This window comes from Vigna umbellata, chromosome 3 (genome assembly GCF_029865625.1).
Source record: "Vigna umbellata cultivar VRB3 chromosome 3, Vumbellata_1.0, whole genome shotgun sequence".
Classification (NCBI taxonomy): domain Eukaryota; kingdom Viridiplantae; phylum Streptophyta; class Magnoliopsida; order Fabales; family Fabaceae; genus Vigna; species Vigna umbellata.
The window spans coordinates 26891138-26917833 of record NC_142167.1 but is presented as its reverse complement, the minus strand read 5'-3'; the positions used below and the strand labels follow the sequence as shown (position 1 = coordinate 26917833).

At 40.2% G+C, this 26696-nt stretch overlaps 1 protein-coding gene across 1 annotated transcript; it reads left to right on the top strand.

Moving 5' to 3' along the window:
• Positions 1-1234: 1234 nt before the first annotated feature.
• Positions 1235-1930, top strand: LOC148202141 (uncharacterized). Its single transcript, XM_088109530.1, has 2 exons — positions 1235-1312; positions 1577-1930. Exons 1-2 carry the CDS (start codon positions 1235-1237, stop codon positions 1928-1930), a joined length of 432 nt encoding a protein of 143 aa, XP_087965656.1.
• The last annotated feature ends 24766 nt before the right edge of the window (positions 1931-26696 follow it).

The window sequence follows — 26696 nt, the reverse complement described above, 5'->3', positions numbered from 1 at the left end:
AGAAAGGAGGACTTCACTTCATATTTTCATTCTCTCATAATCCTCTCACTTTTCTTTCATCTTGTATTCAACTCCATTCATGGAGAGCTAAGCATCTAGGACTATTCTGTTGTAATTCCATTATGGATTCTGAGGTTAGATTGATGTAATACGATTGTTTATTTTGATTATTGATTTAAGTTGTTCTTTCTCTATGTCTTTCATCTCTCTATCTTGTTAAAAGTAAAGATTTTTGCGTCATAATGTTTGAATCTACATGCATATTGATTATATGAGTTCTAAGGTTTCTAGGTTTAATTGAGAATTTACTTTGATTTAATTTAGGAACTTTCATATGATTAAATGATTTTTACTATCAATTGAGAATGTACTTTGGTTGATTAGTAATAATTTCAACTATAATCAATTGAGAATTTACTTTGATTGATTAGCTTTTAATTTGGTTAGGAGATTTAAGAATAGACATGATTAAACACAACAAAATTTGATTGAGAATGTACTTTGGTTGAATTTATTGTGAATAATCTAGAAAGGTTTTGCATTTGATTGAGAATTTACTTTGGTTAAATGCATGATCGCCCTCAAATTAATTAAGAATGTACTTTAATTTGAAACTTGAATAATAATCAATTGAACAATTATCTGTGAATAACCGATGATGAATCTATTTTGGAAAAGCAGTGGGATTAGCCTATTTCATCATAATTGTTTTTAAGTTTCTTATTCATTCTTTAAACATTCTTAAACCATTACTTTTGTTCATAAGCATTGCATAACATTCATAAGAGTCAGATATTCGAAAGCAATTCCGTGTTCGTTGGGAGACGACTCAGGGTTACGTTAACCCTATCTACTTTCTTAAATACTACTTGGCAATACTAAAGTTGCCTTGAAAAGTAGTATTAATTTGATAGCTTCAACGACAGCTTATCAACAGGTCAGAGGTAAGTGGTAGATAAGTTGCATTTACTACACATTCATTACTATTCCATTGAATCGTCAAACGGTTCCTGTACTGGCTTTGGCATCGGAGGATCTTTGACAGGTTCCCTCCCGGACAGAAGAGTGTAACAATAGAGCTTGGAGCGAGACCGGACGACAAGAAGACAAATTATGAAGGAGTTTGGTGACTCAGCCCCAATAACCGAAACATTTTGGCGCCCACCGTGGGGCCGAGTTACTTGCAAAACCCAAATGTGAAGGAGAGCAGGCTAAGGAGCGCGGCAAGGCCGCAATGGAACATCAAGCCGAACACAGCAGCGGGTTGGACAAGACGTGGAAACCCATGGAACCGGAGGTCGAGGGAAGCAAGGTTAAATCAGTACACACGGAAAGTGCCTCAGGGGACAAGTAGTTGGTGATAAAAACCGAGACCCCGTCAACATTATTACTCCCCTTCGTCTAGGCAATCATGGACGTCCAGATATCGGAGCAGTTCGTCCCACGTCAGTTTAAGATATACGATGGGACGACAGACCCGGAGGCCCACATCAAGACCTTTTCGAACACAATGGCGTTCCAAACAGGCAACGACGCCATCTGGTGCCAAGCGTTCTCCTTATCATTTGAGGGGTAGGTGCTTGAGTGGTTTAACTCACTTCCCCCCAATTCCATCGAGAATTTCGCCAGACTTCAGCGCACGTTCAATCGTCAATTCACCAGCAGTAGCACTCAGGACTTGATCATCTTCGAGTTGGTCACCCTGACTCAGGGGAAACAAGAAACTTTGAGAGCGTTCATGGATCGCTACCAGAAGACCGTCCGGCGGCTGAAGGGCTTGAGCCCAGAACTCGCCTTGCAGTACATTCTACCCGCCCTCAAACCCGGGCCAGTTAAGGATAGTGTTTGTCGATGGGCGCCCAAGACTATGGAAGAACTACGAGAGAGGGCGGTTGATGAGATAAGGGTGGAGGAGATGAAGCTATCGTAGAAGAAGGAGAGTTAGGACGGCAAAGGAGAGAAAATCGACCGTGGGAAATCGGGCAGTCAGGCTGGGAAGTCTGAAGGGTTTAAGCAAAGAGAACCACCTCGAGGATCGCGATTCCAACAATACACCCCCTTGAACGCCCCTCGGGCGTAAATTTTCCAGGAAGCTATAAGTGCAGAGTTGATTCCAGAGCCGAATAGACGACCCACTCCGCCGGGGGCAGACGGTAATAAACACTGCTTGTACCATAACAACATGGGTCACACCACGGAGGAGTGTGTGACCTTGAAGGATAAAATAGAATAATTGATCTATGCAGGGCAACTGAAGAAGTATGTGCAGATCGACCGACCACGTGTGCCTGTGGATCGACCGAGTCCATGACGGACCAGCCAAATGAGACCAAAGAGACAAGAAAGATCTAGAAATAACCGGACTGATCGCCCACGATCGGAGAGACGACGTAGTAGAAGTCGCAGCAAAAGCCACGGTCGTCCTCTACGGGGATATATCAACACAATATCCGATGGTTTCACCGGAGGAGGATCTTCTTCATCCATCCGCAAATGTCATGTGCGGGCCCTCCGATCCGTCCACGCGGCTGATAAGCCCCGACGGACGAAGATTTTCATGCACCGGACCCTGATCAGGATGATCCGATGGTGATAACGGCGGCGATCGCCCGCTATAGTGTGAGTAAGGTACTGATGGACTAGGGAAGCTCTGTAAACATCCTCTACTGGAAAACCTTCCAGGAGATGGATATTTCGGACGACCTCATTGTCCTTTACAACGAGCAAATTATCGGATTCGCGGGAGAAAGAGTTGACACTAGGGGGTATGTTGATTTATGTACTCGACTAGGCACCGATCGGGATACCGACGAGAAGAAGGTTAGATACTTGTTGGTGGAAGCCAACACTTCCAACAACGTACTCCTAGGTCGGCCGTGCGTGAATGCTTTCGGGGCAATCGTGTCAACCCCCCACCTCACGATGAAGTATCCCTCTAACAAAGGGACAATCAGCACTGTCTGAGCGGATCAAAAGACGGCTAGGGAATGCTATGCGGTGGGCCTGAAGCTTCATACCCGCATGGTGAGGAGGAGGCCGAGTGGATCTAAGGTGGCTATGGCAGACCCTGACCCATAGACAAACACTAAAGATCGGTTAGAGCCCCTCGGGGAGACGCAGCCGGTCTTGATAGGAAAAGATGCTTCCTAGACTACTGCTATGGCTCGTGGGCTGGAGCCTGAACTGGAGAAGGAGAGTCGTTTCGTTCTCTGGAGGAATCGAGACCTATTTGCTTGGACGACCGTTGATATGTCGGGGATCCATTCTTTGGTCATGTCCCATAAGTTGGCGTTGTTCAAGGAGGCGCGACCGGTAGTGCAGAAGAAGCGTCAGATGGGAGAGGAGAAGAGGAGAACAGTTGAAGAGGAGGTGAATAAGTTGAAGGCGGCCGGCTTTGTTAGGGAGGTGACAATCACCACTTGGCTTGCCAATGTGGTCATGGTGAAGAAGTGATAGGCGACGCTCCGAGGAGAAAAGGAAACTTGAGATATCTGGACTCCTCGAGGCCTCCTTGACATCGATGCACAGCGGAAAGAAGCAGAGGAAGCAAATGAAGCAGCAGAAACAGCAGAAGAACTAAGAACCCTAGGTTTGGAGGTTTAATCGGTGAAAACTCTAGGGTTGAAGGTAAGGGAGGATTTGATCGGTGGAGAAGAAGATCTAACCGATGGAACTGAAGGAAATATAAGACATAACCTAGAGGCGGAAGAAACCCTAGGCTCCTGATGATGTTCGGTGAAGAGGCTCGAATTGATGTAGTTCGAAGGATGGATCGATGACAAACTGAAGCGAGGAATTTGATTGGCGATGAGAGTTACCACGGTGAAGGTCCATCGATGATGAGGAGGAGATTTGTGGTTGAAGAGTTTTCGATAGAAAAAACGTAGGTGAAGACGCGAAATGAGGATATGGAAGCTATGCTGATGGAATCTCGTGAGAGAAAAGGCACGCGTGGCAGTAGACCTGATGCAAGCCACGAGGACGCTAGTAATCGGTGAGAGTGGCGTGAGATGGATGCTACGGAGGAGAGAGAATCTGATAATGGAAAATGAGAGAATGATAGTGTGAGATGGAAGGTGGCTAGAGGAGATCCTTTGGGATTCTCTAGCCTTGACTTTCAAGGGAACTAAATTCTGGAGTTTTCTCTACAGAAAGTTTAATTCATTATTCTCAAAAGTCCCCATTACAATAGAGAAGTTGGGTATTTATAGTAACCCATGCTCCTTACAAGCTAACCTATGAAAGGTACAAATACAAAGAAGGACTACGTCGGGCAGGATTACATCAAGAAGGCCAGCGGAAAATGACGTATCTGCACAGACTACACTGACCTAAACAAAGCCTGCCCCAAAGATTCTCATCCCTTGCCGAGCATAGTTGTGTTGGTGGATGGAGCCTCCAGCCACCGGATGTTAAGCTTCTTGGATGCTTACTCTGGGTACAACCAAATACACATGTATGAACCCGATCGCGAGAAAACGACGTTCATCACTGACAAGGCGAACTTTTGTTACGAACTTATGCCTTTCGTCTTGAAGAATGACAGGGCCACCTATCAGCGTTTGACGGATAGGATCTTCGCTGGATAGATCGGTCGGTGTATGGATGTCTATATCGACGATATGGTCGTCCGCTCACCGGACGGGCATCATCATGTGAAAGACTTGGAGGAAGTGTTCAAGAAGGTGATAAGGTACAGGATGCGGCTCAACCCAGCGAAGTGCACTTTCGGGGTAGCCGCAGGGAAGTTCCTCGGGTTCATGCTCACCGCTAGAGGCATTGAGGCCAACCCCGATAAATGTTCGGCCGTGTTGGAGATGCAGAGCCCGACCACCCTCAAAGAGGTCTAGAGGTTGGTCGACCGACTCAGGACACTATCTCGATTCATCCTAAGCTGGCAGAGAGGGTACGACCCGTGTTGAGGAAGATGAAGAAGGGGTCCAACTTAGTATGGGATGCAGAATGCGAACAAGCGCTCTAGGATGTCAAGGCCATCTTGATGAATCCACCAATGATGAACCGCCTCACGCTAGGGAAAGATTTGTAGATCTTTCTGGGTGTCTCTAAGTCAGCGATTAGCGTCGTGCTGTTGCAGGAGCAACCCGAGCCTAGGCTCGTATACTTCATAAGTTGGACCCTCCAGGAGGCCGAAACACGATATCAGCAAGTAGAAAAGGTCGCCCTAGCCTTGCTGAATGCTTCTAGAAGACTTCGGTCGTACTTCCAGAGTTATCAGGTCGTTGTCCGGTCGGATTTCTCCATTTCTAAAATATTGAGGAAGCCCGACTTGGCGGGACAAATGGTAGGATGAGCGGTCGAGCTATCCGAATTCGGCCTACATTATGAGCCGAGAGGATCAATTAAGGGCCAACACTTGGCCGATTTTGTAGCAGAGTTGCCCTTGGAGGTCAATGATGAGTGGAATTTGTACGTCGATGGCGCGTCAAGACAGTCTACGAGCGGGGCAGGTGTGGTTTTAGAGGTTCCCAACGGCTTCCTGCTGGAGCGTTCGTTAATTTTCAAGTTCAAAGCCTCCAACAATCAGGCCGAGTAAGAAGCCCTAGTGGGCGGCCTAGAACTGGCATGGGATGTGAGGGCCCAGAAGGTGAAGTGTCAGACGGATTCTCAGTTGGTTGTAGAGCAGATGAACGGAGAGTTCCAGGTGAAGGAAGAACACCTCCTCCGGTATTTCCACAAAGCAACTACGCTGACCAAACTATTCGATAAGGTCGACATCCGGCACATCCCCCAACAAGACAACACCCGGGTGGATATGCTGTCTAAGTTAAGTATGGGAAGAGAGAAAGGGCAACTAACGACCATCATCCACCAAGTGCTGCTCCAACTGTCAATAAAATGCTTGGCGATATCAAGAGATGATGTCGGGGATCGGCGGACGAAGGTTCGAGAAATAATGGTCCGGCAGGACGCAGGGCAGCCAATGGAACCAGCCAATGCCAAGAAGATTGTTCGCTATCTTATGGTGGGAGACGACCTGTATCGAAGGGGGTTCTCAACTCCTCTCCTTAAATGCCTTAGGATGGAAGAAGTGCAATATGTTATGAACGAGCTCCATAATGGAATCTGCGGATTCCATACCAGTCATTGATCTCTGAAGGCTCTGGTACTACGGGCCGAATACTACTGGCCAACCATGGAGGAAGACACTAAGGTCTTTACTCATAGGTGTCTCAATTGCCAGGCTCACGCCAATAGCACGCACGCCCCACCGCACATCTTGCACACTATGACATCGCCCTGGTCGTTCGTTCAAAGGGGAATGGACATAGTCGGCCCTTTCCCCGTAGGCCGGGCATAGAGGAAGTTCTTACTTGTGTCAATCGATTACTTCACCAAATGGGTGGAGGTCAAACCCTTAGCGACCATCACAGCGTCGTAGGTACAAAAGTTCTACTGGAGGCTGGTGTGCCGATTTGGCCTCCCGCGTACAATTGTTACGGAATACGTATGATAGTTTGATGATAAAAAAAGTGGCAGAGTTTTACAAGGGTCTGGGAATCAAACACGTCACCAGTTCGGTGGAGCATCCCTAGACGAACGGTCAGGTGGAGGCTGTGAACAAGACGATCATAGCTGAGCTGAAGAAGCGGCTAGGGGAGAAGAAGGGAGCATGGGTAGATGAGCTCCCGGAAGTGTTATGGGGCTACCGGTGTACTCCGCATGGAACGACCAGAGAAGCGCCCTTCCACTTGACATACGGTACAGACGCCATGTTGTCTGTCGAGTTGGGAGAACCCTCTCTACAACGCCAGAGAGGGGACCTTCAGTTGAATGATGAAGAGTTAAGGGTAGAGCTTGACTCACTGGAGGAGAGACGGGACCGGGCGCCGTTAAGGGCTAAAGCGTGCAAGCGAATGGTGGAGAGAAGATACAACTCCAAGGTCCGACTAAAGAACTTCCAAGAGGGTGATTTGACGTGGAGAAAGACTGGAGAAGCACGATGGACGGCCGCTCATGGCAAGCTTGCAGCCAAACGGGAAAGACCTTTCCGAATTTCAGAAGCCCTGGTGATAATAGTTGAAAAACTGTTATTTTCATGCTTAAAATTGATACTAAAAACAACCTTTAACACTTAGAAACTAGCTTGAAATCATACTTTTGGTTATATTTTTAGAAATAAGAGAGTTGGACAGGTTTATGCTTCATTTCAGTGTTTTATGCAGATTTTAAGGTGAATTTGGTGAAATAAGTGAAGAAGGATAGAGATGGAATCAGAAAAGACATAAAAAAGTGCAAAAGGAGAAGCCGTAATTACCGCTGAGCGGCAGTTTACCGATAAGCGGAACTCAGAAACCCACGTTGGCTCCGCTGAGGGGTGAAAAGGCTGCTGAGGGGAGGAAAACAACTCACGCACTTACCGCTGAGCGGCACTATTTTGGGCTTGGGCCTAATTTTCTGTAATTTTAGAATAGTATATAAGCTTTAGGACGTCCTAGGGTTTGTATCTTTGGCTGAGACGAAGCAAACACTCACTTTTCCATCCCTTGAAGGAAGATCTTGGATGCTCAGGCTGCCTCCTCCTCTTTCTAGGGTTCTATCTTTCATTCTTTCATTATTGTTCATCTAGTTTCACCATGAATATGGTGAACTAAACCTTGTATTGTTGTTGGGGAATCAATGTAGTCTTGTGAAACTCTCATATATGGAATTTGTGTTTTAACGTCTTATATTAAGATATATGCTTTCTTTCATCTTTAGTTAGGGTTTTTCCTCTTTGCTTATTGCTTGCTTTGTTTAACTCATTCATTGCCATGATTATTGATTTTGTCGATACGGGAACGTACGGGGAAATCTAGATCCGGGGAATTTCTCCCAATAGCATATTGGTTGCCTTTAAGCTCCTGCACTTTAGAACTAATTACTAGGAATGTTAGGAATTGTATGAACTCGTAATTAAGGATAGGCCTTCTTGCAAGGTGATTTAGAGAGTGGCATTAGCATTGATGAAAAGAATGATGAATTCCTAAAAATATATGAGAGTGGATAAGATGAAATATATAACCCCAACAATATACTCATCCATCTAATTCATTGAAGTGTTTGTATTCTGTTTTTCTCCATTGATCAAATTCATGCATACATATTTAATTACTGTCTCTTGCATTTAAACCTACAATCAATTGTTAACAAGTCTTAAATAATCAACAAATCATATAGCTAACTAGGTCGTGAGTCCTTTGGGAAAATGATACTTGGTCTTACCTAGTTTTATTACTTGATACGATTCGGTCACACTTGCCGATTGTTAAACAAGTTTGTGGCGCCATTTTTCGGTGTTCATAAATTTGTCATCAAGTTTTTGGCGCCGTTGCCGGGGACTCGTGGTTTAACTAGTTCATTTGTGTGATTATTGATTATCTTTGACTTGAATTTTGAATTTTGAATTTCTTTTTTTATTTTTTCTGTTTTTATTTTATTTTATTTTTATTTTATTTTTATTTTATTTTATTTTTATTTTCTGTTTTTATTTTTTGTTTTTATTTTATCTTTTTATATCTGATCTTATATCTTCTTTTATGTCTTTTTGTGCTAACCAATTTTTCTAGGGATTTGTTTTCTTGTGTATGCAGGAAGCATTCCGAACTAGGAGCAAGAAAACTGCAGAACCTCTTCTTGAAGGTTTAGACGAGAGTAGACGGAGGAGAAGAATCCGTACATCTAGAGAACTTTTTCCTCCTCCGGAAACTCTGTTACAACCATCACCACAAGGTTCTGACCATAGCACTGAAAATATGGAGAATAATAATGCCAGAAGAACTCTTGCAGATTACACAAATATAGCTGGACCTCAACACTTTAACAGCATAGCAAGACCGAGGGTCAATGCAGCCAACATGGAGGTTAAGCCAGCATTAATTCAACTGGTGAAGAGTAATCAATTTAATGGGTTGTCTCACGAAAGCCCATATGAGCACCTCACAACTTTTAATGAGATCTGCAACACGGTGAAAATAAATGGGGTGCCGGACGAAGCAATCAAACTTAGCTTGTTTCCATTCTCACTAGGAGGCAACGCTAAGCTTTGGTTAAATTCTTTTCCAGAAGAAAGCTTTACAGAGTGGGAAGCAGTGGTGACCAAGTTCCTAAACAAATACTTTCCACAATCAAAAGTAAATAAAGGAAAGCAAGAGATTTCATCATTCAGGCAAGGCATGGAGGAATCATTGGGGCATGCATGGGACAGATATAAAAGCTTATTAAGAAAGACTCCCACGCATGGATTTGACGAAGTGGAAGTAGTCCTAATCTTCCTTGGAGGTCTTGGTTCACAAACCAAGATGATGCTTGACGCCTCAGCAGGAGGAAATATCAAATGGAAAACTCCAGAGGAAGCTACAGAAATCATTGACAATATGGCTACTAGTGACAATGAGCTCAACAGTGAAAGAGGAGCTCCTATACAACAAAAAGGAGTTCTACAGTTACAAACCCATGATGCCTTGCTAGCACAGAGCAAGATACTAACTCAACAACTGGAGACTCTTACAAAAACACTTGCACAACTGCCAAAAGAGTTAAAGACTGTTGCACAGGCTCAATGACAGTTGTGTGAATTATGTGGAGGTGACCATATCAATGGTCAATGCGCTTTTCCAGTGGAAGCCTTAGAGGATGTTAACTTCATGGCCAATCAATACCGTCAGGGGAATTTTAATCATGGGTGGAAACCACACCCAAGCATTGGTCACGGACAAACTGGGCAAGTTGGACAAACTGGGCAATTCAATAAGCAACAGCAACAACCAACCTTATGGCAACAGATTTCTATACTTAATGAAAGGTCAATAAGGATGGAAGAAACTCTTCATCAGTTCATACAGAAAATTGAGTCTACTCAAAAGAGCACTGAAGCTACTATTAAGAATTGGGAGACTGATAACGGTAATTTTTACCATTATTTTTGAACCAACTTTCGTACCAAATCGACCCTTTTGAAGCTTGAAACGTGTTTAATCCTCCCTTTTTATCTAAGTTTGTGAGTAAGTCTAGCTTAAGCTTTACATTTGAGTTTTCATCACTAACTCCTCAAATTTGTAGGCAATTTGCGTGTGTTGGAGAAGTACTAAACTACTAAGAATGGGAGCCAAGGAAAAGGTACAAAAGCAGGAGGCTAAAGGAGTAAGGAAGGCACCCCGCGCCTAGGCGTGACAAAGAGGGCGCCTGGGCGCAACTTTGCCCAAGAATCTCATGCCCGAGCGTGACAATGGGGCGCCGGGCGCGACTTTACAGAGAGTCTCGTGTCCGGGCGTGACAAATGGGGCGCCCGGGCGTGACTTTTCCAGAGAGTTTCACGCCTGGGCGCGACTTTTGCTGATGTGTCAGATTTAGCTTATTTAACCCTAAAACGCGAAGGGGTTTGGATCTTTTGCTGCCCAAACACGATTTCTCTCATTTGGAGCTCTTGGAGGCGAGCTAGGAGTTGTGGGAACAGTCCTTCTTCACCCTTGGGTCTTCTTCCTTCTTCCATTTCCACCATTGTTGTAAGCTTAAGCTCTCCATTCATGGAGAGTTAGTTTAATTATTGTTGGAGGATTGATGTAGCCACTAAACTCTTATGTAAACTATTGTGTTTTGAATGAATATATGCCTCTTTCATTGATTGTTAGTGTTTAATTCCTTCTCTTAATGCTTGTTGTGAAGTTGTTATCCATGACATGATTTTAGGGTTTGCTTGATATTGGGAAATGTTGGGTAAATCTGGACTTGGAGTAAACACCTAAAGGAAATAGTATCTAGGGATAGAATTAGGACCTTTGGTTGTCTTAGATCTCAATTCTTAATGCGGAAATAATTGTTAGGTCTTCCAAGGGATTGGAGCCTAATAAGGAAGTTTAGGCTCTCTCTACCAAGGGATTGGGTTTGAGTAATTTAGTAGATTGACATTGGCATATTAATGAAGAGGAAGTGATTTTCTATACATAAGAATGAAGTAGGTGAAATCATACCCCCAACAATACCATTCCATATCATTTCTAATCTTTCCATTTCCAAGTGTTTGAGTATCTAAGATCACTTTCATCAATTATGTTTCATGTTTACTTTAATTGCACAAAAACACAAATTATGAAGCATTCTTTAGTCTAAGTTAGTTGGAAATTATACGATTGTTTGGTGACACGAGTCTCTTGGGAAACGATATCCGGTCTTACCGGTTTTATTACTTGAAACAATTTGGTACACTTGCCAAAGTCCTAACAGAGACTCAAATGGGTCAGATTACCAAGCAGTTGGAAGAGAGGCCAAACAAAAATTTTGAGGCTAATACTGAGGTTAACCCTAGGGAAGAATACAAAGTGGTGGAGAGTACAAATGATGAGAGAGTTGAGTTAGAAGAAGGAGAGCAAGAAAAAGAAGAGAGAGAAAAGAGAGAAAAAGAAAAAGAAGAGAGAGAAAAAGAAAAAGAAGAGAGAAAAGAGAAAGGAGAGAGAAGAGAGATAGAGAGTAATGATATTTTTCCTTTTCCAATATATCAAGAGAAGTAATTTGATTTTACAAAATTATTCAAGATGGTGGACTGATGACAAATTTATGAACACCGAAAAACGGTGCCACAAACTTGTTTAACAATCGGCAAGTGTGACCGAATCGTATCAAGTAATAAAACTCGGTAAGACCAAGTATCGTTCTCCCAAAGGACTCACGGCCTAGTTAGCTATATGATTTGTTGATTATTTAAGACTTGTTAACAATTGATTGTAGGGTTTAAATGCAAAAGACAGTAATTAAACATGTATGCATGAATGTTGATCAATGGAAAAGAGGAAAACAAACACTTTAATGAATTAAATGGATGAGTATGTTGTTGGGGTTATCAATTTCATCTTATCCACTCTCATATACTTTTAGGAATTCATCATTCTTATCATCATTTGTTAATGCCACTCTCTAAATCACCTTGCAAGAAGGCCTATCCTTAATTACGAGTTCATACAATTCCTAGCATTCCTAGTAATTAGTTCTGAAGTGCAGGAGCTTAAAGGCAACCAATATGCTATTGGGAGAAATTCCCCGGATCTAGATTTCCCCGTACGTTCCCATATCGACAAAATCAATAATCATGGCAATGAATGAGTTAAACAAATCAAGCATTAAGCAAAGAGGAAAATCCCTAACTAAAGATGAAAGAAAGCATAGTATCTTAAAATAAGATGTTAAAACAAATTCCATATATGAGAGTTTCACAAGACTACATTGATTCCCCAACAACAATACAAGGTTTAGTTCACCATATTCATGGTGAAACTAGATGAACAATAATGAAAGAATGAAGAGATAGAAAAACCCTAGAAAGAGAAGAGGAGAGCCGTCACCATCTCCCAATCTACCCCCAAGGGGTGAAAAGTGTGTTTCTGCTTCCTCCCAGCCAAAGATACAAACCCTAGGACGTGCAAGTCCTTAAATAGGGCATAAAAATAACATAAAACAAGTCCAAGCCCAAAAAAACAAAAGAAAACCGGTCCAAGCCCACTTTGAGTGGCGCTCAGCGGTATTTTACCGCTGAGCGGTAATACCGCATGATCCATTTTGCCCCTAGCTGCTGTTTTTGCCCCTCAGCAGTGATTTTGGCACCTAAAAAGTGCTGCTCAGCGGTATTTTACCGCTCAGCGCCACTCGGTCACTTTTTCTGCGTTCTGGTTTGTTTTTCAGCATTCTGGTTGGTTTTTCAGCATTCTGGTTGACTGATTGACTTTTCTGGTTGACTGGTTGACTTTTCTGGTTGACTGGTTGACTTTTCTGGTTTCTGGTTGACTTTTCAGCACTCCAATCATTCGGTATTTCAATTCTTCTTTCAAATCATTCAATTAGCCTACAAAATCAAGGGAATCTTGCACAAAACCATTAAATTCACTTTCAACTGTCTTATTCACAAAACTAAAGCAAAAATATGAGTTCAAGCTAGTTTCTAAGTCTTAAAGATTGCTTTTGGTATCAATTTTAAGCATAAAAATAACGGTTTTTCAACCGTTATCACAACCCCAAACTTAAAACTTTGCTTGTCCTCAAGCAAACAAGATGTAACTCAATCTTCCATCAATCCATATAATGGTTCACCACATTCAAAAATCCTTCTTTCAAGACAAGTAAATACTCAATTTAGCTCATCATCAAGACTTCAATCAAGAATGTCACATGCTTTAGTGATCACTCAAACACATACTATCCAACAAATGCTACTTTTCATGAATGATCAATCAACTAAGCAAAGATGTTCTTATGTGTTCATGGAATCTTTCCTCACTAGATAAAGTGTTTCACTCAAACACACAAGTGTATAAGAGGTATTCACTCATTCACTCTACTATCACAATGTCACATGAATCAACTTTGCCTTTCATTTAACCACAATCAAAAACACTTACAAGCATGCATCATCACAAGGACTTTTCAATGGCTTATAATGTGGCTGGGCTAACAAGAAAATTGGTTTTTCTAGATCACAAAACCCTTGAGTTAAGAGAATCATATAAACACAATCCATTCTTACTTATTCCCAACTTTCTTTGCATTGAGCTTTGCTTTTTCTTTCTTTTCTTTCTCTTTTCTTTTTCTTTTCACATACTTAATTCTTAGCTCTTAGCTCAATGCTTTCAATTTCCCTTTCTATTTTCCAACAACCCCAAACTTGAACATTTGTCAATACCACAAAATATTTTCTACTTAACTCAAGGTAAAGCTTTTCAACAAGGGTTTTCAAATCATGTTCAAGGCTAGAGGGTTCAAAGGATAGAACACATAGTGTTCTCTTTTAGTGGGCTAAATTTATGAATTTGGCTAATAGAAGGGTTACCAACAAATGGCCTTGATCATATGATGCAAACAAGCAAGTAATTCAATCATAGAAAACCTGGGCAAAGTCATTCATGCTTTCAAAGTAATAGTATTCAACAATAACAACTCTGGAGCTCAAAACCTCACATATAAGCTCATTCACATTCCACATATAACACCTGCTTAGAATCATAATCACAATCACAACATCTTGCATTTGTTCACAATGCTTGTGAACCACCTGTATAAGCATATAATGTGCACATTCTCAACATCAATCAATATCAAAGCATCATCAGGCATTACTTATCAAACAACAATCATAAGCAAACCATCATAACAGACAAAGTTTCCAATTGAGTACATCAAACCCTATTCTAAAAACATAAAGTGATTGATAAAACAAATCCTACTCTAGTGCTTTGAAAAACTCAGCCCCATCAATGATGCTCTCTCCCAACCCCAAACTTAGATGGAAAACTAGTGAGAAAGTGAGTGGAAGGGAGATTTTCTAAAGAGGAATGAAAGGAAAAATGTAGAGAACCTTTGGAAAAGTGTTTAGGAGTGTGTGTGCAGAGAAGAATCTGAAAATAGAGGCCAAAGCGTGACTTAGGGTATAAAAATACCCTAATGGGCTCGGGTTCCGCTAAGGGGCAACCTAAACCCATTTTACGACACTACCGCTCAGCGGCAATTTGCCGCTCAGCGGCACTTTCGTGTTGTGCTTTTCTTCTTCCTAGCTTAACCTAGGTGCCTCCTACTCATGCCCCTCACTTGCTCCCTGTAATTAAGTTCTCAGATCACTCAAACATTCAATCCCTATGATGCAACTAAAGCAGAATCAAAACAAACAATACAGATAAAATCAATCAACTGGGTTGCCTCCTAGGCAGCGCTTGTTTAACGTCACGAGCCTGACCCAAAATCCTCCAGCACCCTTCAGTAGATGCAAATATTTCTTACCAACACTCATCAGTAGGTGTATAAAAACATAGTATCCTTCAGTAGATACTCTTCCGCCTAACATCCATCAGTAGATGTAAACCCTGTAACAGACTTATAACAAAAACAAAAATACCCAAAAGTTCAAAATTACATCACCAAACCAAAAATTAAAAGTTCTTAAATCACTGGGTTGCCTCCCAGCAAGCGCTCTTTTAACGTCACTAGCTTGACTCAAAAAAGCTCATGTTCCTTCTTCTTTTTCTTCTTTCTACTGAACTTCTTCAGAAATTTGATCAAACCAGGAACCTGTTGCAATGTCTGAATCATAGGAACTTTAATCTCCAATTTCTTGAAGATTTCCATAAAGCGCTCAAATTTCTTCTTCCTATGATACTTCTTTGGATGAGGAAGAGGTTTTTCATATGATTCTTTCTTTTTTTTCTCTCGTCCTCTTTTTCTTTTCTCTCACTTTCTTTTTGCTCTTTTTCTTTTCTCTTATTCTCTTTTTTTCTTTTCTTTTTCTACTCACTTTCTCAATTTTCACACAAATTTTCTCTTCTTCTTTCTCTTCTCTCTCTTTTCTCTCTTCTTTTTCCAACTCAACTTTTTCAACATTTACACTCACTAGCACTGTACACTCTTTCCTGGGGTTAACCTCAGTATTAGCCCCAAAATTCTTGTCAGGCCTTTCTTCCAACTGCTTAGTAATCTGACCCATTTGAATCTCCAAGTTCTTAATAGCAGTTTCAGTGCTCTTTTGAGAAGATTCAATTTTCTGTATGAATTGCTGAAGAGTTTCTTCCATCCTCATTGATCTTTCATTAAGTATAGAAATTTGTTGCCATAAGGTTGGTTGTTGTTGTTGCTTGTTAAATTGCCCAATTTGTCCAGCTTGCCCACTTTGTCCTTGACCAATGCCTAGGTGTGGTGTCCACCCTTGATTGAAGTTCCCCTGATAGTATGGAAATTGATTGGCCATGAAGTTAACATCCTCTAAAGCTTCCACTGGAAAGGCGCATTGACCATTTATATGGTCACGACCACATAATTCACACATCTGTGGTTGAACCTGTGCAACAGTCTTTAACTCTTTTGGCAGTTGTGCAAGTATCTTTGTGAGATTCTCCAATTGTTGAATTAGTATCTTGTTCTGAGCTAGCAAAGCATCATTGGATTGCAACTTTACAACTCCTTTTTGTTGAATAGGAGCTCCTCTTTCACTGTTCAGCTCATTGTCATTAGTAGCCATGTTTTCAATTATTTCAGTTGCTTCCTCTAGAGTCTTCCATTTAATATTGCCTCCAGCTGAGGCATCTAGCATCAGCTTAGTTTGTGAACCAAGACCTCCAAGGAAGATTAGGACTACATCTACTTCGTCAAATCCTTGTGTGGGAGTCTTTCTTAATAGGCTTTTGTACCTGTCCCATGCATGACCTAGTGATTCCTCCATGCCTTGCCTGAAAGAAGAGATCTCTTGCTTTCCTTTGTTTACCTTGGATTGTGGGAAGTATTTGTTCAAGAACTTTGTCACCACAGCTTCCCACTCTGTAAAGTTCCCTTCTGGAAAAGAGTTCAACCAAAGCTTAGCGTTGCCTCCTAATGAGAATGGAAACAGGATAAGTTTGATTGCTTCGTCGGGCACCCCATTTATCTTCACTGTATTGCAAATTTCATTAAAGGTTTTGAGGTGCTCATATGGGCTTTCATGAGATAATCCATTAAATTGATTACTCTTAACCAACTGGATCAACGCCGGTTTCACCTCCATGTTGGCTGCATAGACCCTCGGTCTTGCTATGTTGTTAAAATGTTGAGGGCCAACCACATTGGTGTAATCTGCAAGAGTCCGTCTAACATTATTATTCTCCATCTCCTCAATGCTATGGTGAGAACCTTGTGGTGAAGGTTGTAAAAGATCTTTCGGAGGAGGGAAAAGTTCTCTAGATGTACGGATTCTTCTCCTCCGTCTTTCTCGTCTAAGCCATCAAGAAGAGGTTCCGAGGTTTTCTTGCTTCTAGTTCGAATTGCTTCCTACATACACAAGAAAACAAGTCCCTAGAAAAATTTGTTAGCACAAAAAGATAGAGAAGATATAAAATAAGAGAAAAGAAGATCAAAGATAGAAAGATAGGAGATCAAAATAAAAACAGAAAAAATAAAAACAGAAAAATAAAAACAGAAAACAGAAAAAATAAAAACAGAAAATAAAATAAAATAAAATAAAATAAAATAAAATAAAAACAGAAAAAATAAGAAACAGAAATTCAAATTTCAAAATTCAAAATTCAAAAACAAGTCAAAGATAATCAATAATCATACAAATAAACTAGTTAAACCACGAGTCCCCGGCAGCGGCGTGATGGACAAATTTGTAAGCACCAAAATATGATGTCACAAACTTGTTTCACAATCGGCAAGTATGACCGAATCGTTCAAGTAATAAAACTTGGTAAGACCAAGTATCGTTCTTCCCAAAGGACTCACGGCCTAGTTTAGTTATGTGGTTTCTTGATTAACTAAGACTTACAAACGAAATATTTGGGTTTAAAATGCAAGACAGAAAATAAACATGTATGCATGAATTTTGATCAATGGCAAAGACAAAAGATAAACACTTTCAATGGAATATATGAATGAATATGTTGTTGGGGGTCAATTTCATCTCATCCACTCTCATATATTTTAGGAATTCATCATTCAAATCATCATTGTTAATGCCACTCACTAATGTACCATTCTAGATGGCTTCTCCCTAATCAAATAGTTCATACAATTCCTAGCATTCCTAATGATTAGTTCATTACCGCAGGAGCTTAAGGCAACCAATATAATATTGTCAGTAAAATATTGGGAGAAATTCCCCGGATCTAGACTTCCCCGTACGTGTCCGTATCGACAAAACCAATAATCATGCATTAGAATGAGTTAAACAATGCAAGCATTGAGCAAAGAGGAAAAACCCTAACTAATGATGAAAGAAAGCATATGTCTTAATTCAAAGATGTATTCAACAAATCCATATATGAGAGCTTCAAGAGATTACATTGATTCCCCAACAAACATACAAGGTTTAGTTCACCATATTCATGGTGAACCTAGATGAATAACAATGAAAGTATGAAAGAATAAACCCAATAAAGTGGAAGAGGTAGCCTTAGCATCCAAGATCCTTCTTCAAAGGGGTGGAAGAGAGAGTGTTTGCCTCGTTTCTGCCAAAGATCTCTAACTAAAGGACGTGCAAGCCCTTATATACTAATCTAGAGTTACAAAAGATTACAAAAGCCCAAGCCCAAAAAGTGCCGCTCAGCGCCATTTACCGCTCAGCGGTGGTTACGCGTCTTCTTTCTTCCCCTCAGCGGCCATTTGCCCCTCAGCGGTTCCAACGCCACCTCTTGAGTGCCGCTCAGCGGTAGTTTGCCGCTGAGCGGTGCCTTCGACTTCTCCTTTTTGCACTCTTTCTTGTCTTTTCTAATGTCCTCTCTCTTATTCTTCACTTCTTTCACCAAATTCACCTCAAAACCTGCACAAAAACACTTAAATCAAGCATAAACCTGTCCAGCTCTCTTATTTCTGAAAATATAAACAAAATGCATGATTTCAAGCTAGTTTCTAAGTCTAAAGGTTGCTTTTAGTATCACTTTTAAGCATGAAAATAACAGTTTTTCAACTGTTATCACAACCCCAAACTTAGAACTTTGCTTGTCCTCAAGCAAACAAAATGTAACTCCATCTCCAACCAATTCATATGATGGTTCACTCATTCAAAATCCTCTTTTCAAGATAAGTAATAACTTCACTCAAACTTATGACCAAGAGTTAATTCAAGATGTGCACATGCTTTAGTGTTCACAAAGTCATTTAAATTCCAACAAATGCTATTTTTCATGAATGATCAATCAATTAAGCATGGATGTTCATGTGCTTATGGAATATTTCCTCACTAGGTAAAGTGTTTCACTCAACACACAAGTGTATAAGAGGTAAAGTGTTTCACTCATTCACTCCACTATCACAATGTCACATGAATCAACTTTGCCTTTCATTTAACCACAATCAAATACATTCACAAGCATGCATCATCACAAGGACTTTTCAATGGCTTATAATGTGGCTGGGCTAACAAGAAAATTGGTTTTTCTGGATCACAAAATCCTTGAGTTAAGAGAATCATAACAACACAATCTTCTTATTCATTCCCAACTTTCTTTTGCCTTTGCTTTTGCATTTGCATTGAGCTTTGCTTCTTTTTCTTTTCTTTTCTTTGCATATTCTTACTTTTTAGCTGTTAGCTCAATGCTTTTTCCTTTTTCATGTTTCCCCAATAACCCCAAACTTGAACATTTAACAATACCACACAAGATCTTCTACTTAACTCAAGGTAAAGATTTTCAATCAAGGGTGTTCAGTGTATATTTAAGGCTAAGGGTTCAAAGGATAGAACACAACGTGTTCTCTTTTAGAAGGCTAACTTTATGAATTTGGCCAATAAAAAGGGTTTCCAAAAACACGGCCTTTGATCATATGATGCAAAACAAGCAATTGATTCAATCATAGAAAACCTGGGCAAAATCATTCATGCTTTCAAAGTAATAGCATTCAACAATAATAACTCTGGAGCTCAAAACCTCACATATAAGCTCATTCACATTTGACATGCACATCCTGCTTAATTTCACAATCACAATCATGATATTATGCATTTGTTCACAAAGCTTGTGAATCACCTGTATAAGCATTTTAATGTGCACATCATCTCAACATCAATCAATCAATAAGCATCATCAAGCATTACTTATCACACAATCACAGTTAATAGCAAACCATCATAACAAACCAGGTGTTCAATAGAGTACATCAAACCCTAATCTAAAAACAATAACAAATAAGTTCAGAAAACTTAAACCATAAAAGCATAATCATATGATAGCATTCATCAGTAAATGCTATCTCAGCTCCTCATCAGTCCGAGCTCTCTGTATCTTCCTCTTCCTCTTCATCATCATCTTCATCAAATGCATCCTCCTCCTCTGCTTCATCTTCCTCCATATCTCTGGCTGAAGCTTCAGCTGCTCCAGCTCCTCCATATACTGGTTCTTCTGGCCAAGCTACCACATTATGGAATTCATCCATAGTCCACCTGTGTGCTGGAGGGGTATCATACATCCCCACTATCATCTCAGCCGTTGCCACCTGCCCTCTGTGGATGGACTGCAACTGAGCACCTATAAGAGACATATACATGTCCCTCATCTGGAATGGTTCTGCCTCATGAGTATCAGCAGAAGTCCTGCCCTGTGCTGGCCTTCTCTCTCTACGAGCCTGGCGTGGTGGAACTGGCTGGGCTGCCTCCTCACCTCCACAGTACTGTCTGTAATAGGCCTCATCTATAGCTTTTCTTGGCCTCTCAAATGGTGGAACAGAAGTATCCACCCCAGCTAGCTTGCAAAGGTGAGTGATCAAAGAAGGATGTCCCAGTGGTGCTTTGTTGTTTGAGGTGTTAGCACACACACTAATCTCATCAGCTATCACCTGCCCAATATTAACATTCAAGTTTCTGATAGCACAATAGATGAATAGTGCCCTGCCGAGAGTGATATCTGACACATGTGAGCATGGCTAAATGTTGGCATGAGAAAATGCCATCCAATACTTTGCAAGAGGAGTCAAGTCTGTCCTCCTAATGTTAACCACTGCTCCAGATCTATTCCTTTGAAAGTGTCCTCCAGGTATGCACAATACTCTCTCAACATCCTCAAAGTCAGCACCTTCCTCCATGCTAAGAGCAAACTGGCATTGCTCACCAGCCCACACAGTATCCAGGAAGTTATTGATGGAGTCAGGATCATACTTGATAGCATGGCCTCTAACATAGCCCAAATAATTCTCAGCTGGATGATCACCAATCTTCTTTGCATTGGTGTAGAATTCCTTGACCACAGCTATGTTGGCAGGTGCTGGATAGGTGGCTAGTTTTCCCCAATCATTCCCTAACACTTGCTCTCCAAATTGAGGAGCAAAGTTAGGTATCATTCCAACCTTTCTCTCCATTAGAAGTCTCCTGTCCTGAACCACCCTAAAGTGCTTCTCATGTTTCCTAGAGAGGAACCTGCCATTATGGGGCTGCTCTGGTTCCTTTTCCTTCCTCTTGGTTGCCATGGTTTTCAATCTCTTTCCTGAAGAGGATGCCATTCCTGCATTCAAACACAAATCCAAAACCACAGAACATGATGTTAATCATTAGTAAACTCAGAACACAACTCCTTTCGAAGCTAAACCACCGCTGAGGGCCAGAATTTCCCCTTAGCGCCACCAGTGCCACATTCAAACACGCAATAAACCAGAAAAAACAAATCTGGCAGAGTGCCGCTCAGCGGTAAATGCCGCTCAGCGGTGATCTGCAGATTTTTGCAAATCTCTTTTTAAAACAGTCCTAACTCCACCCAAATGCAATTTTCAGTTTTCCAGTTCATAATCAAGCAGTTTAATCGGTTCAAACATCAAATATATCATCAAATCATGCATAGAAACTAAAACCCCTAAGTATTCATGCTTTGACAATCACATTCAAATTCAAGAACCCTAGAATGAACAAAATGCATTTTACTTACTTGGGTGGAGATGCTAGATGATATGAGAATGCTTCCAAACTAGAATGCTCTCTTCCAACCCCAAACTTTGATGGCACACTAGTATAAAAGTGAGTGGAAGAGAAATCTTCTAAAGAGGGAAGAGTAGAAAGATGTGGAAAACCTAGGAGAAGAGGTGTGGAAGTGTTTATGCAGAGAAGAACTTGAAAGAGTGTAAAAACGTGCAGCTTAGGGTTTAAAAATACCCCAATGGGCTCGGGTTCCGCTAAGGGGAACTTAAGCCCATCTGCGTTAGTACCGCTCAGCGGTAAATGCCGCTCAGCGGCACTTTCGTGATGTGCCCTTCTCCTTCTTTTCTTGACCTACGTGCCTTCCTAGCATACCCCTCATAGGTTCCCTGCAATTCAATGTTAAAAATGCTTATGCAAACCCTAACTAAAATAGACAAACAGAAAACAATCAATCAACTGGGTTGCCTCCCAGGTAGCGCTTGTTTAACGTCACGAGCCTGACCCAAAATTCACCAACACCCATCAGTAGGTGTTTCAAACTTACCAGCACCCATCAGTAGGTGCAAAATCTTCTCACCAACACCCATCAGTAGGTGTTACAAACTTAGTATCCTTCAGTAGATACTTAATCACCTAGCATCCTTCAGTAGATGCTAGATCCAACAAAATAATGTCCAGAATAATGTTCACAAATTATAAATTACAAAACCAAATCAAAAGTTTGTAAATCCACTGGGTTGCCTCCCAGCAAGCGCTTCTTTAACGTCACTAGCTTGACCCAGTAAAGCTCATGTTCCTTCTTCTTTTTCTTCTTTCTACTGAACTTCTTCAGAAATTTGATCAAACCAGGAACCTGTTGCAGTGTCTCAATCATAGGAACTTTAATCTCCAATTTCTTGAAGATTTCCATGAAGCACTTAAATTTCTTTTCCTTCCTATGATTCTTCTTTAGATGAGGATGTGATTTTTCATGTGATTTCTTCTTCTTTCCTCTCATCTTCTTTTTCTTCCTTTTTCTCTCCCTAAATTTTCTCTTTTTCTCTTCTTTTATTTTTTTCTTCCTTTCTCTTTTTCTCCTCAACTTCTTTATCTTCACACAAATTTTCTTTCTCTCTTTTCTCTCAACCAATTCTTTTTCTTTTTCTTCATCTTTATCTTTCTCACTCAACTCTTCTTTCTCTTTTCTCTCTACCCTTTCCTCATCTTTCTCTATTTCTTTCTCAGCAAAAATCTTGTCACTTTCAGTGACAATGACTTGACCTTCCTCCTTAAGGTTAACTTCAGTATTAACCTTAACATTCAATTTTTGACTAATGAAACTAAGGTGCATCTCCAAATTTTTCAAAAATTGTTGGGTGTCATCCAAATTTACTGATGGAGAGGGTTGTTGCTGCCATTGTTGTGGTGGCAGCCTATCAAATTCTTCGGCAGCTTGAGTGGTTTTGTGATGACGATCAGGTATCTGTATGTACTGTTGAACTGCCTCCTCCAACGTTATCCTTCTTCCCGATAGAGAGGGTTTTTTCTGCCTTTGTTGTGGTGGTAGATTCTTAAATTGTTCGACAGCTTGCCAAAATTGATCATCATCCATGCTTGAGTGAGATCCCACCAGTGATTGAAATTACCTTAGTAGAATTGAGTGCCTATTAAATTCTTGTTCGAATTGCATCCTGCAAACATTAGGCACAAAACTCTAGAAAATATTTGTTAGCACAAAAAGATAGAGAAGAAGATATAGATTCAAAAGATAAAAGATTCAGAAGATAAGATAGAATAAGATAGAATAAAATAAAATAAAATAAAATAAAATCTAACCTAATCTAAAAAGATAAAATAAAATCTAACCTAACCTAAAAGATAAAATAAAATAAAATCTAATCTAACCTAAAAGATAAAATAAAATAAAATCTAATCTAACCTAAAAGATAAAATAAAATCTAATAAAATAAAATAAAATCTAATCTAAAAAGATAAAATAAAATCAAATAAAAACCGAAAAATAAAAAACAGAAAATAAAAACAGAAAACAGAAAAACAGAAAACAAAAAAAAGATAAAATAAAATCAAATAAAATACAAACTAAAAAATATAAACAGAAAAATAAAATAAAAATTCGAAATTTAAATTAAAAATAAAAAAATAAGTCAAAGATAATCAATAATCACACAAATTAACCAGTTAAACCACGAGTCCCCGGCAACGGCGCCAAAAACTTGATGGACAAATTTGTAACCACCAAAATATGATGTCACAAACTTGTTTCACAATCGGCAAGTATGACCGAATCGTTCAAGTAATAAAACTTGGTAAGACCAAGTATCGTTCTTCCCAAAGGACTCACGGCCTAGTTTAGTTATGTGGTTTCTTGATTAACTAAGACTTACAAACGAAATATTTGGGTTTAAAATGCAAGACAGAAAATAAACATGTATGCATGAATTTTGATCAATGGCAAAGACAAAAGATAAACACTTTCAATGGAATATATGAATGAATATGTTGTTGGGGTCAATTTCATCTCATCCACTCTCATATATTTTAGGAATTCATCATTCAAATCATCATTGTTAATGCCACTCACTAATGTACCATTCTAGATGGCTTCTCCCTAATCAAATAGTTCATACAATTCCTAGCATTCCTAATGATTAGTTCATTACCGCAGGAGCTTAAGGCAACCAATATAATATTGTCAGTAAAATATTGGGAGAAATTCCCCGGATCTAGACTTCCCCGTACGTGTCCGTATCGACAAAACCAATAATCATGCATTAGAATGAGTTAAACAATGCAAGCATTGAGCAAAGAGGAAAAACCCTAACTAATGATGAAAGAAAGCATATGTCTTAATTCAAAGATGTATTCAACAAATCCATATATGAGAGCTTCAAGAGATTACATTGATTCCCCAACAAACATACAAGGTTTAGTTCACCATATTCATGGTGAACCTAGATGAATAACAATGAAAGTATGAAAGAATAAACCCAATAAAGTGGAAGAGGTAGCCTTAGCATCCAAGATCCTTCTTCAAAGGGGTGGAAGAGAGAGTGTTTGCCTCGTTTCTGCCAAAGATCTCTAACTAAAGGACGTGCAAGCCCTTATATACTAATCTAGAGTTACAAAAGATTACAAAAGCCCAAGCCCAAAAAGTGCCGCTCAGCGCCATTTACCGCTCAGCGGTGGTTACGCGTCTTCTTTCTTCCCCTCAGCGGCCATTTGCCCCTCAGCGGTTCCAACGCCACCTCTTGAGTGCCGCTCAGCGGTAGTTTGCCGCTGAGCGGTGCCTTCGACTTCTCCTTTTTGCACTCTTTCTTGTCTTTTCTAATGTCCTCTCTCTTATTCTTCACTTCTTTCACCAAATTCACCTCAAAACCTGCACAAAAACACTTAAATCAAGCATAAACCTGTCCAGCTCTCTTATTTCTGAAAATATAAACAAAATGCATGATTTCAAGCTAGTTTCTAAGTCTAAAGGTTGCTTTTAGTATCACTTTTAAGCATGAAAATAACAGTTTTTCAACTGTTATCACGGCGCCAAAAACTTGATGACAAATTTATGAACACCGAAAAACGGCGCCACAAACTTGTTTAACAATCGGCAAGTGTGCCCGAATCGTATCAAGTAATAAAACTCGGTAAGACCAAGTATCGTTCTCCCAAAGGACTCACAGCCTAGTTAGCTATATGATTTGTTGATTATTTAAGACTTGTTAACAATTGATTGTAGGGTTTAAATGCAAAAGACAGTAATTAAACATGTATGCATGAATGTTGATCAATGGAAAAGAGGAAAACAAACACTTTAATGAATTAAATGGATGAGTATGTTGTTGGGGTTATCAATTTCATCTTATCCACTCTCATATACTTTTAGGAATTCATCATTCTTATCATCATTTGTTAATGCCACTCTCTAAATCACCTTGCAAGAAGGCCTATCCTTAATTACGAGTTCATACAATTCCTAGCATTCCTAGTAATTAGTTCTGAAGTGCAGGAGCTTAAAGGCAACCAATATGCTATTGGGAGAAATTCCCCGGATCTAGATTTCCCCGTACGTTCCCATATCGACAAAATCAATAATCATGGCAATGAATGAGTTAAACAAATCAAGCATTAAGCAAAGAGGAAAATCCCTAACTAAAGATGAAAGAAAGCATGTATCTTAATATAAGATGTTAAAACAAAATCCATATATGAGAGTTTCACAAGACTACATTGATTCCCCAACAACAATACGAGGTTTAGTTCACCATATTCATGGTGAAACTAGATGAACAATAATGAAAGAATGGAAGAGATAGAAAAACCCGAGAAAGAGAAGAGGAGAGTCATCACCATCTCCCAATCTACCCCCAAGGGGTGAAAAATGTGTTTCTGTTTCCTCCCAGCCAAAGATACAAACCCTAGGACGTGCAAGTCCTTAAATAGGGCATAAAAATAACATAAAACAAGTCCAAGCCCATAAAAACAAAAGAAAACCGGTCCAAGCCCACTTAGAATGGCGCTCAGCGGTATTTTACCGCTGAGCGGTAATACCACGTGATCCATTTTGCCCCCAGCTGCTGTTTTTGCCCCTCAGCGGTGATTTTGGCACCTGAAAAGTGCTGCTCAGCGGTATTTTACCGCTCAGCGCCACTCGATCACTTTTTCTGCGTTCTGGTTGGTTTTTCAGCATTCTGGTTGACTGGTTGACTTTTCTGGTTGACTGGTTGACTTTTCTGGTTTCTGGTTGACTTTTCAGCACTCCAATCATTCGGTATTTCAATTCTTCTTTCAAATCATTCAATTAGCCTACAAAATCAAGGGAATCTTCACAAAACCATTAAATTCTCTTTCAACTCTCTTATTCACAAAACTAAAGCAAAAATATAAGTTCAAGCTAGTTTCTAAGTCTTAAAGGTTGCTTTTGGTATCAATTTTAAGCATAAAAATAACGGTTTTTCAACCGTTATCATGGACAATGATGTACCTTGGAATCAGATATTACAACAAATTGCAGTTTATACTAAACCTGAGGAAGAAGTCTCTACAAAGAAAAGACATACAGATGATGATACAAAGAAGTATAAAGCTGTTAAAAAGGAACCATTCCCTCTAAAGGCAAAAGATCCAGGAGGTTTCTCCATTCCATGCACAATAGGGAAGAAAAGGATAAACAAGGCCTTACTCGATTTAGGATCAAGTGTTAACTTGATACCTTATTCTTTACTGTAGCAGATCGGTGATGTTGATGTGAAGCCTGTAAAGGTTAACTTAGTAATGGCAGATGGATCTTCAAAGGAACCCTGTGGAATAGCAGAAGATATTATAGTTTGTGTGGGCAAACTCCAGTTCTTGGTAGACTTTGTGGTGATGG

Excerpts from the sequence above, each read along its gene's own strand:
- LOC148202141 (XM_088109530.1), top strand. The coding sequence starts at position 1,235 with ATGGAACATCAAGCCGAACACAGCAGCGGGTTGGACAAGACGTGGAAA. Across the intron at positions 1,313-1,576 it reads CGGAGGTCGAGGGAAGCAAG|GTGCTTGAGTGGTTTAACTC; the intron begins GTTAAATCAGTA and ends TTTGAGGGGTAG.